This window comes from Heterocephalus glaber, unplaced genomic scaffold, assembly GCF_053883595.1.
Source record: "Heterocephalus glaber isolate CG9 unplaced genomic scaffold, H.glaber_assembly_v1.0 deba00001481, whole genome shotgun sequence".
Lineage (NCBI taxonomy): Eukaryota > Metazoa > Chordata > Mammalia > Rodentia > Bathyergidae > Heterocephalus > Heterocephalus glaber.
The window spans coordinates 58084991-58100510 of NW_028258317.1; the positions used below are offsets into that span (position 1 = coordinate 58084991).

At 36.3% G+C, this 15520-nt stretch overlaps 1 protein-coding gene across 8 annotated transcripts in view; it reads right to left on the bottom strand.

Moving 5' to 3' along the window:
* Window positions 1-15520, bottom strand: part of Trpm6 (transient receptor potential cation channel subfamily M member 6) — a 223161-nt gene that overhangs the window by 27658 nt on the left and 179983 nt on the right. For all 8 annotated transcript variants that reach the window (XM_087184111.1, XM_087184117.1, XM_087184110.1 and 5 more), the window contains 4 exons: window positions 15355-15464; window positions 5855-5975; window positions 2962-3047; window positions 1143-1201 (listed from right to left, as the gene is read on the bottom strand). In XM_087184111.1, the coding sequence (XP_087040237.1) occupies window positions 1143-1201; window positions 2962-3047; window positions 5855-5975; window positions 15355-15464 (376 nt within the window). The remainder of the gene's footprint in view (window positions 1-1142; window positions 1202-2961; window positions 3048-5854; window positions 5976-15354; window positions 15465-15520) is intronic.

The following is a 15520-nucleotide window of genomic DNA, read 5'->3' on the forward strand; positions in this document are numbered from 1 at the left end:
CAAGTGGCCATAGGCAAGTCTGAATAAATGCATTCAAAGAATATTTCCAGTATTTAAGGCCTTGAGGAAGAAAGAACAATTATTGTTTAATTTCATGCTGCAATAACCCACTACTCTGCACGAGCACAAACTACTGAACCTTTGGGAGAAGAAAGTCATGTGTCCTTTAAATCTGGAAGCAGGCTTGCATGGAGGCCATGATGACAGCTTTGAACAAGGCCACCTCAGATGGAGCTGCGTGCACACCGAAAGCTGCCTTCCACCTGCTCTGTGTCAACGGGCCCTTCTGCAGACTAGACAGTTTCTAATTCTGCCCCTGTGGCTGTATGGATATTAGTTTAATAATGCAACTAGGAAAGTACAGAAAGTAGTACCAACAAAATGAAATCATCAGCCGGACAAGACGGCACATGCCTGTCATCAGCTACTTGAGAGACTGAGGCAGGAAGATCACTTGAGCCCAAGAGTTTGGGGCCAGCCTGTGTTTCTTCAGGAGAATAAAAATAAAACGAAATTATCTCTGCTTGGCGGGCTTTCAAATTTTATTTCTCTCAGGAGGACACTCAATTCTACTCTACAGTCAAGCGAGTCCTCTACACAACTGTCTATCTCATCTCCCTCTCACTCTCTGTTTCCGTCTCTCTCAGAGCTACTGCTGTGCCAACTAGGGTGTTACTGAAAAACCAAAACTAGAAAACAGCAACTTCATACACCAAAAGGGAAAAATGTGGAAGAATGAATTGTTTTTAAATCTGAAGAATATAATCAGGTCTTAAATCCCTTTCTTTCGGCAGACAGATTTATTTCTACTTCTTGAAGCAAACTCAGTCTTACCTATCTGAAAAGATATGACGATCGCTATTTCAATGTGTGTTCTTTTCACATTGAACAGGCAAATGTTTAATTTGCTGTCAGAATACATGTTTCGTTACAGTATTCTTAAAAAGCACTTGGGTGAGAGATCTTGTTCCCAGAAACTGCAAAATTGGAGAATAATTTCTTTTTCATGCTTGCTAATAAAAGAATATCTTCATTTGACACACACCCTTTTTCTTCCTTTTCTGACCAAATTAACCCTTTCTTCCTCATCAGATGCAAAATAGAACCCAGACACTCTTGACAAGAGACTTAGAAATACTTACAGGGAGCTCCTAGTGGCGGTGGGGCTCCTGGACTCCCACAGGGGGCTTTCCCTCAGCTCCTAGGGGAAGGAAAGGTGTCACTCAGGCACCCAGCAAGTTCCCACCCGAGCTAACATGTCTCCAAATCTCCCCCTTTAGAGGGTACCTCTCTCCTTCCTCTAGCTCAGACTTTCTCTTTAAAAAAAAAAAAAAAACAAACCAAACCCAAGCTGGAAAGACGCACAATGTTAGCACAGTATCAGATTAGTTCAGTGTGTTGGTGGACTTTAACAGAATGAAGCTACTTTTATGGGCACACGGAAGAGAAAATATAGGCCAGGCACGGTGGCGCATGCCTGTAATCGCAGCACTCGGGAGGCTGAGGCAGGAGCATTGCCACAAGCTCAAGGTCAGCGAAGGCCAGAGAGAACTGGTCTCAAAAAAAAGAAGAGAAAACATAATATATGAAAGTTTTTACAGACAGAGGACTAAACATGCAAAATGAGTTAATGACATAAAGGAAGGAAAGAAGATCCATGTTGACCAGCAACATCAATTTTCACACCATTATGTCCTATCATCAAATTATTGTTCCAAGGGATCATAATTTAAAGTAATATCACTGGTATTTACCTCATTCTATTTCCTATTTATTCAGCTAAAAATATTTCTGGAGACCTAGTACACTCCAGGCATCAGTGTAGGCACTTCTGTAAGTGTTTTCTTTGTTGATCATGATGGATAATCTCTTACAGATAACGTTATATAGCTATTATAGAGATATAGCTAATGAAGTTCTCAGGTTAACTGATGTCCATAGTTTTGAAACATAGTAAGTGGTAAAATCTCTGCCTCCAACTGCCTTCAAGTCCTCTTACAGTCTACTTTTTGGGTGGGGGGATATACTGGGGATTAAATTTTGAGACAGGATCTCTCTAAGTCGCTAATTTGCCCAGGCTGGGCTCAAATTTGATATACTCCTGCCTCAGCCTCCCAGAGTACTGGTATTACAGACATGTGCCACCAAGCCCAGCACATTTTACTTTCAAAACCTTCCACAGATTCTATTCCTACAAGCCTATCTAAGGTTGTTCATACTGATACTGTTTATACAGTTCCAAAGTTCAAACAGATAATATTCAAACCAAGATCAAAATTAGGTTTTCTGGGTTCCTCTAACTAGATCATACATCCCACTTGACAGACGGCCCTAAACCAGGGCACAGACTTGTAGATGGTAAGCAAAACAGATGACAAACCTGGAGAATTGGAGCACTAGACAAACACCGAGGCTCCTTCAACCTGCAGGACTTGAGTGTCCTCCACTATGTTGGTGAAGAGATTTGTTCAACTCAGGCTTATCTAACCACACTGGGCAGAAACCTACTTCAAGAAATAGATCATTCCATCCTTGGAAAGCTCTAAATGATAAAATTTCTTTTCTTTATGAGCTGAACTCTGTTTCTCAATAGCTTCTCCAAGCTGACTCTACATCTACCTCTTAAAAGCATGTTGACAATATCCTATTTTTCTGCCACACGACAACTTTCATAACTGAAAACAGTATCAAAAAGTCCTGAATTCTTTCTCTTTCATGCTGGATGTCCTCAGGATGTTGGGTAGATAATCAAGTTGCACAAGAACAGCAAAGAATGAAATAATAGGCAACGGTTGAAAAAGGTCAAGCAGGGATTCATCTGAGTAAAGTTTCACACAAAGATTTAAATTTAATACCAGGGAAAGGCAGAAGCCAAGTAAAGGGCAGAAAGGTAAAATGAATAGTCAAATGAAGTGTTTTGTTGACAAGTGTTTTTTATAAAAATGATCCAAATATTTTTACCTCTTGAGACCACTTTAGGTAATCAGTGACTGGTACAGCATGTTGCTCAATTGCCTTGGTTTTCATCTTTTGATATATATAAGGTTCTAGACCATGTTTTAAAAACAAAAGAAGAAAATTAGAAAATGTGTTACATTTAAATCACAGTTCCCAAATAGAAAAATCTGAACACAGTACATTCATTTAAACTTGGATAGTTTTCTTTCTGTTTTTAATAGGTTTTACCAAGTTTGCCCTATTTTCTTAAATGATTGCAAGCTATATATTCTATTTCTATTATTTAATAGTTAATGTTTTTACATTTACTCTCTCCTGCATCCTACAGCCCATTCTCTATTAAAAATATATAAAATTTTAGTAACAAATGGCTAAGAGTCCTTCCTTAATAATGGCATCAAGCATCATAAGCTAAGCAACAGCAAATCAAAGCTAAAAAACAATTCTGTCAAATAGGCTTAATTTTTAGTCTTTTATTTAAAAAGATGATTAGAAACATTGTCATTCTTTTTCATACCTTGTACCTACATAATTGTACCTTGTACCTGCATATAGTAGACGCATATAATAGACACATAATAATGATGTAATAAATATTTTGTGGAATTAATTCTGACAATAGTATTTATTGAGTTCTAACTAATGATTTTGTTATTTATTTATTAGTTATTTATTATAATATTAATAATTTTAATTAAATCTTTAAATTCAATTTTTATTTTAAATTTTGATTTTAAATAATATTAATTATTAAAATTAATGTACTTATTTATTTGTGAGGTATTTATGAGTCCCCTAATGATTTTGTACTAGGAAAAAAGTATACAAGAAGGGTAAAAAAACTATTGGAATATACTAAAATTATGATCAAAATGGTTTCCATAATAGCACATCACTATAATTAAAATAAAATGTCTTGGGCCGGGTATTTAGCTCAGTGGTTCTGGCACCTGCCTCGCAAGCGCAAGGACTCAAATTTGATCCCAGGTACCAAAAAAAATTAAAAAATAAAAAATAAAATAAAATAAAATGTCCGCAAAAAAAGCTAAATACATCTTTTTCCTTTTTCACAATTAATTTCCTCAGAACTTTACCTTTTGTGTTTAAAAGAGCTACCTGACAGGGAAATTCTTTTTTCAATTAATTCTTAATTCAGTCATATTTCAAAAAAACAAACAAAAGAACAAAAACAAAAAATGTTTGCTTCTCAACTCTAAATGTGGTTCGAGAAATACCCTGTGTCTCGCTATCCACTCACATTAGCTGGGGACTCAGGACCAGCCTATTTCTCAGCCTTGTCTTCTCCTCTGCCCTTCTGACTTTAGGGGATTCTTTCCCAGAACTCTTCTGACACCAGCACCTTCCTCTGTTTTAAATTCAGCAGAGGGCCGGGGGGTATAGTGCAGTGGTGCCACGCCTACCTGGCAAACACAAGGTCCTGAGTTCGATCCCTGGTATCAAAATTAAATAAATAAATTCAACAGAAAGAGCTTAAATAATTTAAGTAAGAATGACATATAGTAACCTCAACATGGGTTATACTTATAAAAAACACAATCATAATATATAAGAGAAATATATGACACCTAAAAACAAAGTTGATACACTTATAACTGCCCCAGAATCTTGTCTCTAGGCATGGGATTTGCCTTACTGACATTTTGGGCTTGAACATGCCTTGTTGTGGGGGGCATTTCACACATCGTAGGATGTTTGGCTGCCTCCTTGGTCTTCACCTACTAGATGCCAAGAGCACCCTGCTTTAATTGTGACAAATATCTCCAGACCTTGATAAATGTTCCCTGCAGAAAGCAAGAACGGCATGTGCAAAATCATCCTTCGGATGAGAACCACTGACCGTAAGGGCAAGTAGGGTTTATAAAGAAGTATTAAAGCATAGACTCTAAGACAATGTCTACTCATGAGGAAGTACTAAAGTATAAACTTTAATACAATGTCTCTTTAGTATTAAATAATTTTAAATCTTTATGACTCCTTGATCACTCCTTGATTTTTTCTTTTTTAAAAATGGTAAAGTGGGGCAACCAACTTTCCAGTCCCCCTCCTGTCTCTCTTAGACAGAAGCTTGCTTTCTTTCTCTCAATAAATTTTTCCTATTAAAAAAATAAATTTAAAAAATAAAAATAAAAATGGTAAAGTTCCAAGTTCTGCCAGACTGGTGATGCATGCCTGTGATCCCAGCACTTGGGAGGCTGAGGCAGAAAAATCACCTCAAGTTTGAACCCAGCCTGGGCTACATAATGAGTTCAGACCAACCTGAGCTATATAGCGAGACCCTGTCTCAAAAAAAAAACAAACAAAACAAAGAAGTTCCAAGATCCGATTATTATGCTCATTTCTGTTCACAATCTGTCTTCATCTTACCTATCCAGGCTTATTTCACATTCCATGACTAGCTTACAGTTTTTATGTCAAATTGGTAAGGTGTCTTCTCTCAAATGTCAAGCTTAAGAATACTTGTCTGTGGAATAAACATTTCATGAGCATTGTATGTGGGTTGTACAAATAACCAATCTTAACTTAAGCCACTGAATTCTGAATAGGGATCCATATCAGGGTTGCAGAAATGAAATTAGAGAAACTGTCCCATCTAATAAATCAGATGAAATGAGCTCGCAACACTCAAAATATGAGAGACTACCTAAATCTTAATATTTCTTTTCTCTATCCTAATAACTACTCCCTTAAACAAATGAAGTTTTGCTCCCTTCATAAAAATTAAAACAGAGAAAGACTATTTTTCTAGAGGACTTTGCCACCTTTTCTCTCCCTCATCTCCTCTCAAAAGAACAGGAATCACCAAGGCTCCAAAGACCATACTCCAAGAAAACTCTGCCTGGGATTTTGGAACCTAAGACTGTGACTTGGTACATACTTATCTGGCTGAACTTGGACACTGTGAGCCAATTCTTCCTGCACTCATCTTCTGAGACGTTACTTTCTCCTAGTCGTGAATTCAATTGGTCATTTTGACAGCAGGTGTTGATTGTTATGACCTGGAGAGAAAGTCACTTGTTGACACACGATGTTAATCTGAAAGCACTCTGGGTCACATTAATAGAGGCACCAGGATAGAGTAGTGGTTAACACTGACTGCAGGTTAGAGTCACCTGGGATTCTGACAAATCCCATCACTCAGGCTGGCAGGACACTACACCCCTGTAACTTCTCTTTGCAGTCATGATTAAGAATCAAGGTGTAGGGCCGGGGATTTAGCTCAGTGGTTTCGCCACCTGCTGTGCAAGTGCAAGGACCCGGTACCAAAAAAAAAAAAAAAGTTCTATCCCCGGTACCAAAAAAAAAAAAAAGAATCAAGGTGTGGGGCAGGAATCCTTAGACTTGGGTGTACATCAAAATCGCCCTAGTTAAAACCTCAAACCACTGGACCCACCCTCACATCTCTACTTGGTAGGTCGGGAAGAGGGAAAGTTTGAGTCTCTCGTAGCAAGAAGCTCATGCTGCTGGTAAGAGACTATATTTTGAGAATCACTGGTATAGAGGAAAACAAAACAAAAATATTTGGATGCAAAACACTTGTACTAGAATTTTATTCCCTATCAATTAGAAGCTACATGAACTTGGGTAAATTATTTAATAGGTCTCTGTGCCTAATAATATGACTGTCACATATACTTCTCATGGACAGAAAACAAATTGGGTAAGTTGGTAAACCACAAAGCAATAAAAAAATGCAAGGTTGAGTACTTGAACTCAATGCAATTCCTAGGTGAACTCTGGCCATTTGAACTACTCTAAAAACAAATCTTAGATGCATATTTCTCAGGATTCCAACAACTCATGACATTTACCCTGAAAGAATAGCTTTCCTCATCAAACTACCTCCGTTTCCTAAAGGTAATTTTACATAATTGTCTCAATACTTATCTCTACTTCTGCTTCTCCTTCTAAAATGGGGGCTCTGGTATTTTTTTTAAAAGCATCCTGATGATTATTTGGAAAAATAAGGGTAAAACAGAAAAAGTAAAACATGACAAGAAGAAGCTAATTCTTGCAGAACTGCTAATTCAGATCTAAGACTTCCTAGCATAGAGAAAAAGATTCACTGAATGAAACTGAAAGCATATGAGAAGCTATAGGATTGAGCTAAAACACTGCTTACAGGGAATGTTATAGTACTCAATGCCTATATTAGAAAAAAAGACAATCTCAAATCGGTGATCAAAGTTGCTATCTTAACAAACTAGGAAGAGAAGGGCAGATTAAACTCAAAATAAACAGAACAAAGGAAATATTAAAGAGCAGAAATCACTGGACAAGAAATCTAGAAAAAAAACAATGAAATAAGAACTGGTTCTTTGAGAAGATCAATAAAAGGGATAAACTGGTAGCCAAACTGATCATGAAAGGGAAAAAAAATGTAAATTTAAAATATTAAGAATAAAATAAGTGGGCCAAGGATGTAGCTCAGTTATGCCATAAATGTCTGGCAACTACAAGGTCCTGAGTTCAATTCTGAGTACCAGAAGAAAAAAAAAGAATAAAATAAGTGAAGAATTCTTGGAAGATGGCAATGTGGTGAAGAGCAGGGGAAAAGCCTCTCTGAGATTTGGTGTCCAGACACTGGGATACAGCAACATAAGGAAGAGAGGAAAGAAGGAAGTGGGTCCCCAGGACCCAGCAAGGATCTGAAGTGAGAATTGAAGCCCATAAGGACAGGGAAGAGAGGGCTCTCAAAGCAGAAGAAGGAGTGGCAAGCAGTGCTTTCTCCCTAAGCCCTGGCTTGCTGCATGGGAGCGGTTCCTTGAACTTGCAGATGCATGGTGACTACTGGTGACCCCAGAGGCCTCCACAGAGAAATGCACCAGTAGAATGGAGTGGTGGATGCAAGTGGCTGATGAGTTTTTTGGGTTCAGATGTCCCCAGGAGATGACGATTGGCAGGTCGCCATTTTGGAGAGGGGAAAAATGACCTCTGAACTCAGCAGATGCAGGTTGGCTCCATCTAGTGGCTCTCAGTGTCAAGGTGAGGTGGGGTGGAGTTCAAATCAGCAAAAGGTCAAGACACTGAGTTCAGTCCAGCAGCAGACACACAAATGTTGCAAACTGAACAACTCAAGTTCAAGCCTTACAGTCAGAAAACAGCCTGAACTTCGATAAAACTAAGGGTGCAGGCTTGCTGGTATTATCCACTACTGCACCATAAATCTTTTGCTGGATTTCTGGAATTAATCAACATGGATCTGGGCTTTGTCAGCCCACTCTGTCTACCAGTGAGAACAACAACACACCCTAAAGTAGATACTTTTTTTTTCTTTTCTTACTTTTTCTTGTCTTTTTTCTTGTTTGTTCTTCTTTTTATATGGATGTGAACATTTGTCTAGTTCTTTTGTTGTTGTTTTGTTCTGTCCTTGTTTTTATTTCTTCCTTCTGTCTTGTCCTCTCCTGTCCTCTTCACCAGTTTCCCAAAATTTGCATAATCTTCCGTTGTCCTCTACCCTTGCTTCTAATCTCTCTCTTCTTCTATTTCTCTACTTTTTCCTCTAACTCATTTTAAATTTTCTCCCCTGAGGGTAAAATCACTATAGTGAGGGCATATTTACTATATATAATTTTCTGATTTGTTTTAGATTTTCTTATGTAATGACAAATCTAGTTCATACAATTAAAGGTGGCAAATTAATACTTACCACCATTTGTCATTTGCTAGGCTATGTTTGATACTATTGTTATTACTGATTGCACTACTTTAGCCAAAGTGACATAATTATTCTAATCAATTGTTCTCCCTGGTATGTCACAATTGAGACCACCCAAAGTTTATAAGCAACGCTGTAGGCCAGTGCCAAAGAATCAGGGGCTAGGCCAAATAGGCAGCAATTTCTCCTCCCAAATAAATTAAAGACATAGGATCTTGGAACAGACTCAAAACCAAAAAGCCAGCTACACCTGGAAGACATCTCTGAGACGTAGTTATTTCCTAAGGCTTCTTGATACTACCAAAAGCTACCTGCCATAAGCAATTTACAACCATCAACCCAGGAATTAAACTAAAAAAAATAGAGAATAAGAAGACATGGAAGCAAGATGAAACCTCAAACTTCAAGCTCATGAAAGGCATACCCAGGGGATAATGAGGTGGAATAATTTGAAAGCCACCCACCTGGACTCTCTGAAGTGGTAACAGCAGACGTAACAAAGAAATGAATGAGGCTCTAGAATAAAATCAAATCAGAAATAATTTCTCAAATAACTAGAGAGATGGTGACCATAATGAAGAACATGATTAGTGAATCTCAAGCAACTATAGATTAAAAAAAAAAGAGGAGCTTAGGAAAATGATGAAAACCATGAACAGCCAACACAGGAAAAAATGGAATCCATTAAATCGATTCAAACAGATATCCAGGAGATTAAAAATTCTATTGAAAGTATACACAGCACAATCAACCATTGTGAGGACAGAATATCAGATATAGAAGACAGGATTGTGAAGAAGAAAAATAAAAGAGACAGGACTGTGGTTAACAATCATGAAGAGAAAGATTTCTTAAAAATACCAAAGGATCATGAAAAATCAATACAACAGCTGCTTGATGATGCAAAAAAAAACATAAGATTTATCAGAGTTGATGAAAAAGCAGGAGATACCACAAATGACATTAAAAAAAACTGTTCACAGAAGTAATAGTAGAAAACTTCTCAAGCATGGAAAAGAATGACATACAGATAAGTGAGGCATATAGAACTCCAATTAGCCATGATAAAAAAAATCTACCCCAAGACATATAATAGTCAAGATTCCAGAAATTCAACCCAAGAAAAACATATTAAATGCTGTTAGAGAAAAGAAACAAATCACTTATACAGGAAAGCCCATCAGAATCACAGGAGACTTCTCAATACAAACCCTCAAGTCAAGGAGAATTTGGAGTGAACTATTTCAAGTCCTATAAGAAAAGAACCTCCAGCTTGACATTCTAGAAAGAAAGAGATAAGGAAAACTACAACTTCATAAACCCCAACAAAATGAATCCACCTGGAAAGGCAAGTAATTAAATGGGGGGGGGGCAGGAAAATAAAATAAGATGACAAAGATAAGTCAATACGTACCAGTTATAACCATCAATGTTAATGGTCTCAATTCATCAATCAAAAGAAACAGATTAGCAGAATGGATCAAGAAGCAAGATCCAGTATGCTGCATGCAAGAAACACATTTGATTGAAAAAGAAATTCATAGATTGAAAGTCAAAGGATGGAAAACAATACTCTATGCAACAGGAATCTGGAAAAAAAGCATTCAAAAAAAGCTATTCTATTTGCACACAAAGGTATTTCAAGCCAAGACTGATTAAGAGAGACAAAGAAGGTCACTACATCCTTGTAAAAGGAACAATCCAACAGGAAGAGATAACAATCATAAATATATATGCACCAAATACCAGTGCACCCAACTGTATAATACAAATATTAATGGATAGAAAATCAAACAAGCACTAATACATTTGTAATAGGGAACCTCAATACCCCACTGTCATAAGCAGACAGATCAACTATACAAAAAATCAACAAAGTAATAACAAAACTGAACCAAACTTTTTTTGAACAAATGGACCTAGTAGATAGCCACAAAATGTTCCTTACAACACCAGAATATACATTCTTCTTGGCTGCACATGGGACATTCTCCAAAATAGACCATGTACTAGCTCCTAGAACAAGCTTAAGTTAATGCAGAGGAATTGAAATTATCCTGTGCATATTATCAGAACATAGTGCAATGAAATTGGAAATCAATGGCAGAATAAAGCACAAAAAATTCATAAGCATGTGGAAATTAAATAACACCCTCCTGAACAACCAATGGGTCACAGATAAAATTAAAAAAGAAATTAGACAGTTTCTCCAATTAAATGATGATGCCAATACAACATACCAGAATTTATGAGATGCAATGAAAGCAGTCTTACAGGGGAATTTATAGCAGTAAATTCTCATATCAGAAAAACAGAGTGAGCTCAAATAAACTACCTAATGTTGAACCTGAAGCTTCTAGAAAACACAAAAGATTCTTCAGAAATCCAGAAGATCATCAATATGTACACTGAGAACTTGTATTCTGATAAAATTAAAAATACAGAAAAAATGGATAGATTCCTAGATACATATGAATCACCAAAATTGAACAAAGAAGACATAAACATTCTGAATAACCCAATATTAGTCAATGAAATTGAAGTTGTAATTAAAAAACCTACCAACAAAGAAAAGCCCAGGTCCTGACAGATTCACAGCTGAATTCTACAAGAAATACAGAGAAGATCTAATGCTGCTACATCTCAAACCCTTTAATAAAATTGAAAGGGAAACAATACTCCCAAATGCATTCCTGGAAGCAAGCATTACCCTAATACCAAAACCAGGGAAGGATTCAACCAAAAAAAAGAGAACTACAGGCCAGTATCCCTAATGAACATAGACACAGATATCCTCAATAAGATACTGGCTAATAGAATGTAGCAAATCATCAAGAAAATTACACACCAGGACCAAGTAGGATCCATTCCAGGGATGCAGGGATGGTTCAATGTATGCAAATCAATAAATGTAATACACTATATTAACAGAGCCAAGGACAAAAACCACATTATCATCTCAATAGATGCAGAAAAAGTGTTTGACAAAGTCCAACACCCATTCATGATAAAAAATTCTACAGAAAATTGGAATAAGTGATCTTTATCTCAATCTGATAAAAGCTATCTATAACAAACCAACAGCCAACATCATACTAAATAGAAAAAAACTGAAAGCTTTCACTCTAAAATCAAGAACAAAACAAGCATGTTCACTGTCACTACTCTTATTCAATATACTTCTGGAAATATTAGCCAGAGCAATTAGACAAGAGAAAAAAGAAAAGGAATAAGCATAAGAAAGAAGAAGTTAAATTATGATTATTTTCAGATGACATGCTACTCTACATACAAGACCCCAAAAACTCCACCGAAAGACTTCTAGATATAATAACCAAATTCAGTAGTGTGTCTGGATACACTCAACACTCAAATATCAATAGCATTCCTGTACACAAATAACAAACATACTGACAGAGAAATTAGGAAAGCAACAGCTTTCACTATAATACCATCCTAAAAAATGAAATAACAAGAAATCAATCAAATAGTGAGAATTACAGTACTCTGAAAAAGGAGATCAAAGAAGATATCAGGAAATGGAAAGATATCCATTGCTCCTGGATAGGAAGAACCAATAAAATGAAAATGGTTATACTTCCAAGATTGTTATGCAGATTTAATGCAATCCCAATCAAAACACCAGAATTAGAGAAAACAATCCTAAAATTCATTTGAAACCAAAAGAGACCCAGAATAGCAAAAGCAATTCTGGGTAACAAAGGCAAAGCAGACTTGAAATTATACTACAAAGCTACTGTGATAAAAACAGCAAGGTACTGGAAAAAAACAGACACAAGGATCAATGGAACAGACAAGAAGATGCAGAAACAACTCCAAACACACCCAGCCACCTTATCTTAACAAAGGGGCCAAACACCTTCACTGGAAGAAAGATAGCCTCTTTGATAAATGGTGCTGAAAAACTGGCTTTGCACATGCTGAAGATTAAAACTAAACCCATATCTTTCACCATGCACTAAACTAAAATTGAAGTGGATAAAATCCTCAATATTAAAACAGAAACCCTAAATCTGCTGGAATATAGAATAGGTAGAACACTTGAAGACACTGATGTAGGCAAGGACTTTATGAACAACACCCTGATCACACAGAAAATATCACAAAGAATCAACAACTAGGATCTCATCTCATTAAAAAGCTTTTGCACAGCAAAAGGAACCACCAACAAGTGAAAAGACAGCCCACAGTGTGGGAAGAAATTTTTGCCAGCTGTTCCTCAGACAAATATCTAGAATACATAAAGAACTCAAAACTTCATACCCCCAAATTTAAAGACCCAATCCAAAACTGGCCATCTGAAATGAACAGACATTTCTCAGATGAGGAAGTAGAAACAGCAAATAAATTTATTAAAAAATGATCAACATCACTGGTCATTTGAGAGATGTAAATTAGAACAATGCTGAGATTCCATCTCACTCCAGAAAGAATGGCTGCTATCAAGAAATCAACCAAAAACAAATGCTGGCGGGGTTGTAGGGAAAAAGGAACCCTGCTCCACTGTTGGTGGAAGTGTAGACTGGTGCAATCACTATGGAAATCAGTGTGGAGAGTCCTCAAAAAACTAAAACTAGAGGTTCCATTTGACCCAGCTACTTCTCTTCTCAGTATCTTCCAGAAAGAATTAAAAGCATCATACCACAGCAATATATGCACACCCATGTTTTTAGAGGCACAGTTCATAAAAACTAAATCTGAAAAATAGCCCAAATAGTCTTCATTTATAGCAAGTATACACAGACCTGAATTTTTATATATATCTTGTGTTTTCTAATCCTGCTAAATTCAAATACAAGTTCTAGGGGCTCCTAGAGATTTCTTAGCATTTTCTCTGTAGATGATCATTTCATCTATATATAAAGATTTTACTTCTACCTTGTCCATCCTATCCTAATTGTATCATTTTATTGCCAGACTATTTTGATTTGGGCCTATGTTTCAAAGTTTAATGGACAGATGAAGAGTAGGCATACCTGCCCTTGTTCCCCACCTTAGGGAGAAAGCATTGTATCTTCTCCATTCATATAAGGCATTTTTGCTAGAAGTATGGAGTATATGGCTTATCTGTTGAGAAGGTCCTGTTCTACTTCTAGTCTCCTGATAGCTTTTACCATGAACAACTGTAGAATTCAGTCCAATACTTTTTCTGCAACTACTGACAGGATCACATGGCTTTTTTCCTTTCCTCTGTTAAAATGATGACTTTTGGGAGTGGATCTTCCAATGCTGAACCAACACTGCCATCCCTATAATAAAACCACTTTCTACATACTGCCAGATCTGACTTCTAATAGTTTGTTTTGTTAAACAAATTTTTATCTATGTTCATACTTTTTTCTTCTACTATATTTATCCAGTTTTAGTATTAGCATAATGTTAATTTCCTAAAATGAGGGGAGAAGTGTTCCTTCTTTTTTCTGCTTTAAATGTTTGCTATAATTTATCAGTTAAAATGTATACAAGCCTGTTGTTGTCATATAGGTAGGTTTTCAAGCTAGGAATATACTTTCTTTAATAGGTATTATTCAAATTTTATATTTCCTCCAGAGTCAGTTTCATTAATTTGTCTTCCAAGGTACTTCCTAGAAGTTGTCAAAATTACTTCAAAAAGATTTTTGTAATATGCTTTCTATATCCTTTTAAATTCTGTAAATTCTGTGGTAATGTGTTATAGATCTTGATATTGTAATTTTTAAAATGTATAATTGATATTGTGCAATAGGAAGAAAAGGTCTAAAGGAGCAGGGGAAGTGGGAGGGGTAGGGGAAAGGAAAGAAGGGAAAAGAAAAAATATGAAAAAAGGAAAAAAATGGAAACAAAATCTTTGCAAATAGGGAAGGGAGGGCAGGGGAAGGGGAAAAAAATAAGAACCAAGATACTCATGTAAAGGTACAAGATCCCAATGAGGAATGTAACTGTATTTTATACCTAAAATGTACCAATAAACTTAATGGAAAAAAATTTTTAACAAAATGAGTACAATATACAAAAATAGATACATGACCAAGTGGAGTTCATCCCAGCAAGATTTTAGATTTAACATTTTAACCATTAATTCTAGCATTCTAAAATGAATTAATGTAGTTTTCATAGTAAAGAAAGAAGCCATCTGATTATCGAAGTACATAAAGAAAAGGCTTTAGACAAATGTCAACATAAATAAATACATAAAAAGAGTTCTAATAGAATTAATCTTTACAAAAGTAAAGAAAATCACCCCTAAACACCCATCAATAGGGCTGAAGCACAAGGCTGACAAAGATTGGAGTCAATGACAATGGAAAGCCGCAGAAATGCTCATAAACTACAGGTGGGCCTGTAAAATGTTACAATCGCTTTGGAAATCATTTGGAAGTTGCTTTAAAATCCAGATATCATATGACTCTGATATCCATCTGTTAGGTATTTGCCAAAGAGAAACAAAAGCAAGTGTCCACAAAAAGATCCGTACACACAAATTCATACCAGCTATTTTTAGAATAGCCAAAAACTGAGAATTACCCAAATGTTTTTCAACATGTAAGCAGATAAGTAAACCAGTATTATATTCACTCCGATGGCTTCTAAGTTTATACCTTCATTCCTTCAAGTACAATGCATTTTGTTTATGTGACACTTCATAATAAAGAGAAATCTAGATAAGAGAGGCCATTGCCTCCTTTGCTCAAAACCTAAAAGCAAGACAATATACTTACTGGCACCTGTAGTCTTTGTGTTTTCCTCTTTCTCTTTGACAATCTCCTATCCTTCGAGAGCATTTTTGCTTTGATCCATGCGGATCCTATCTCTGAGGATCTTGAACGACCTGTAAGGGAAATGGTTTATGTGAGAAAGTTTAAGACAGAATGCGGGCCAGTTTTG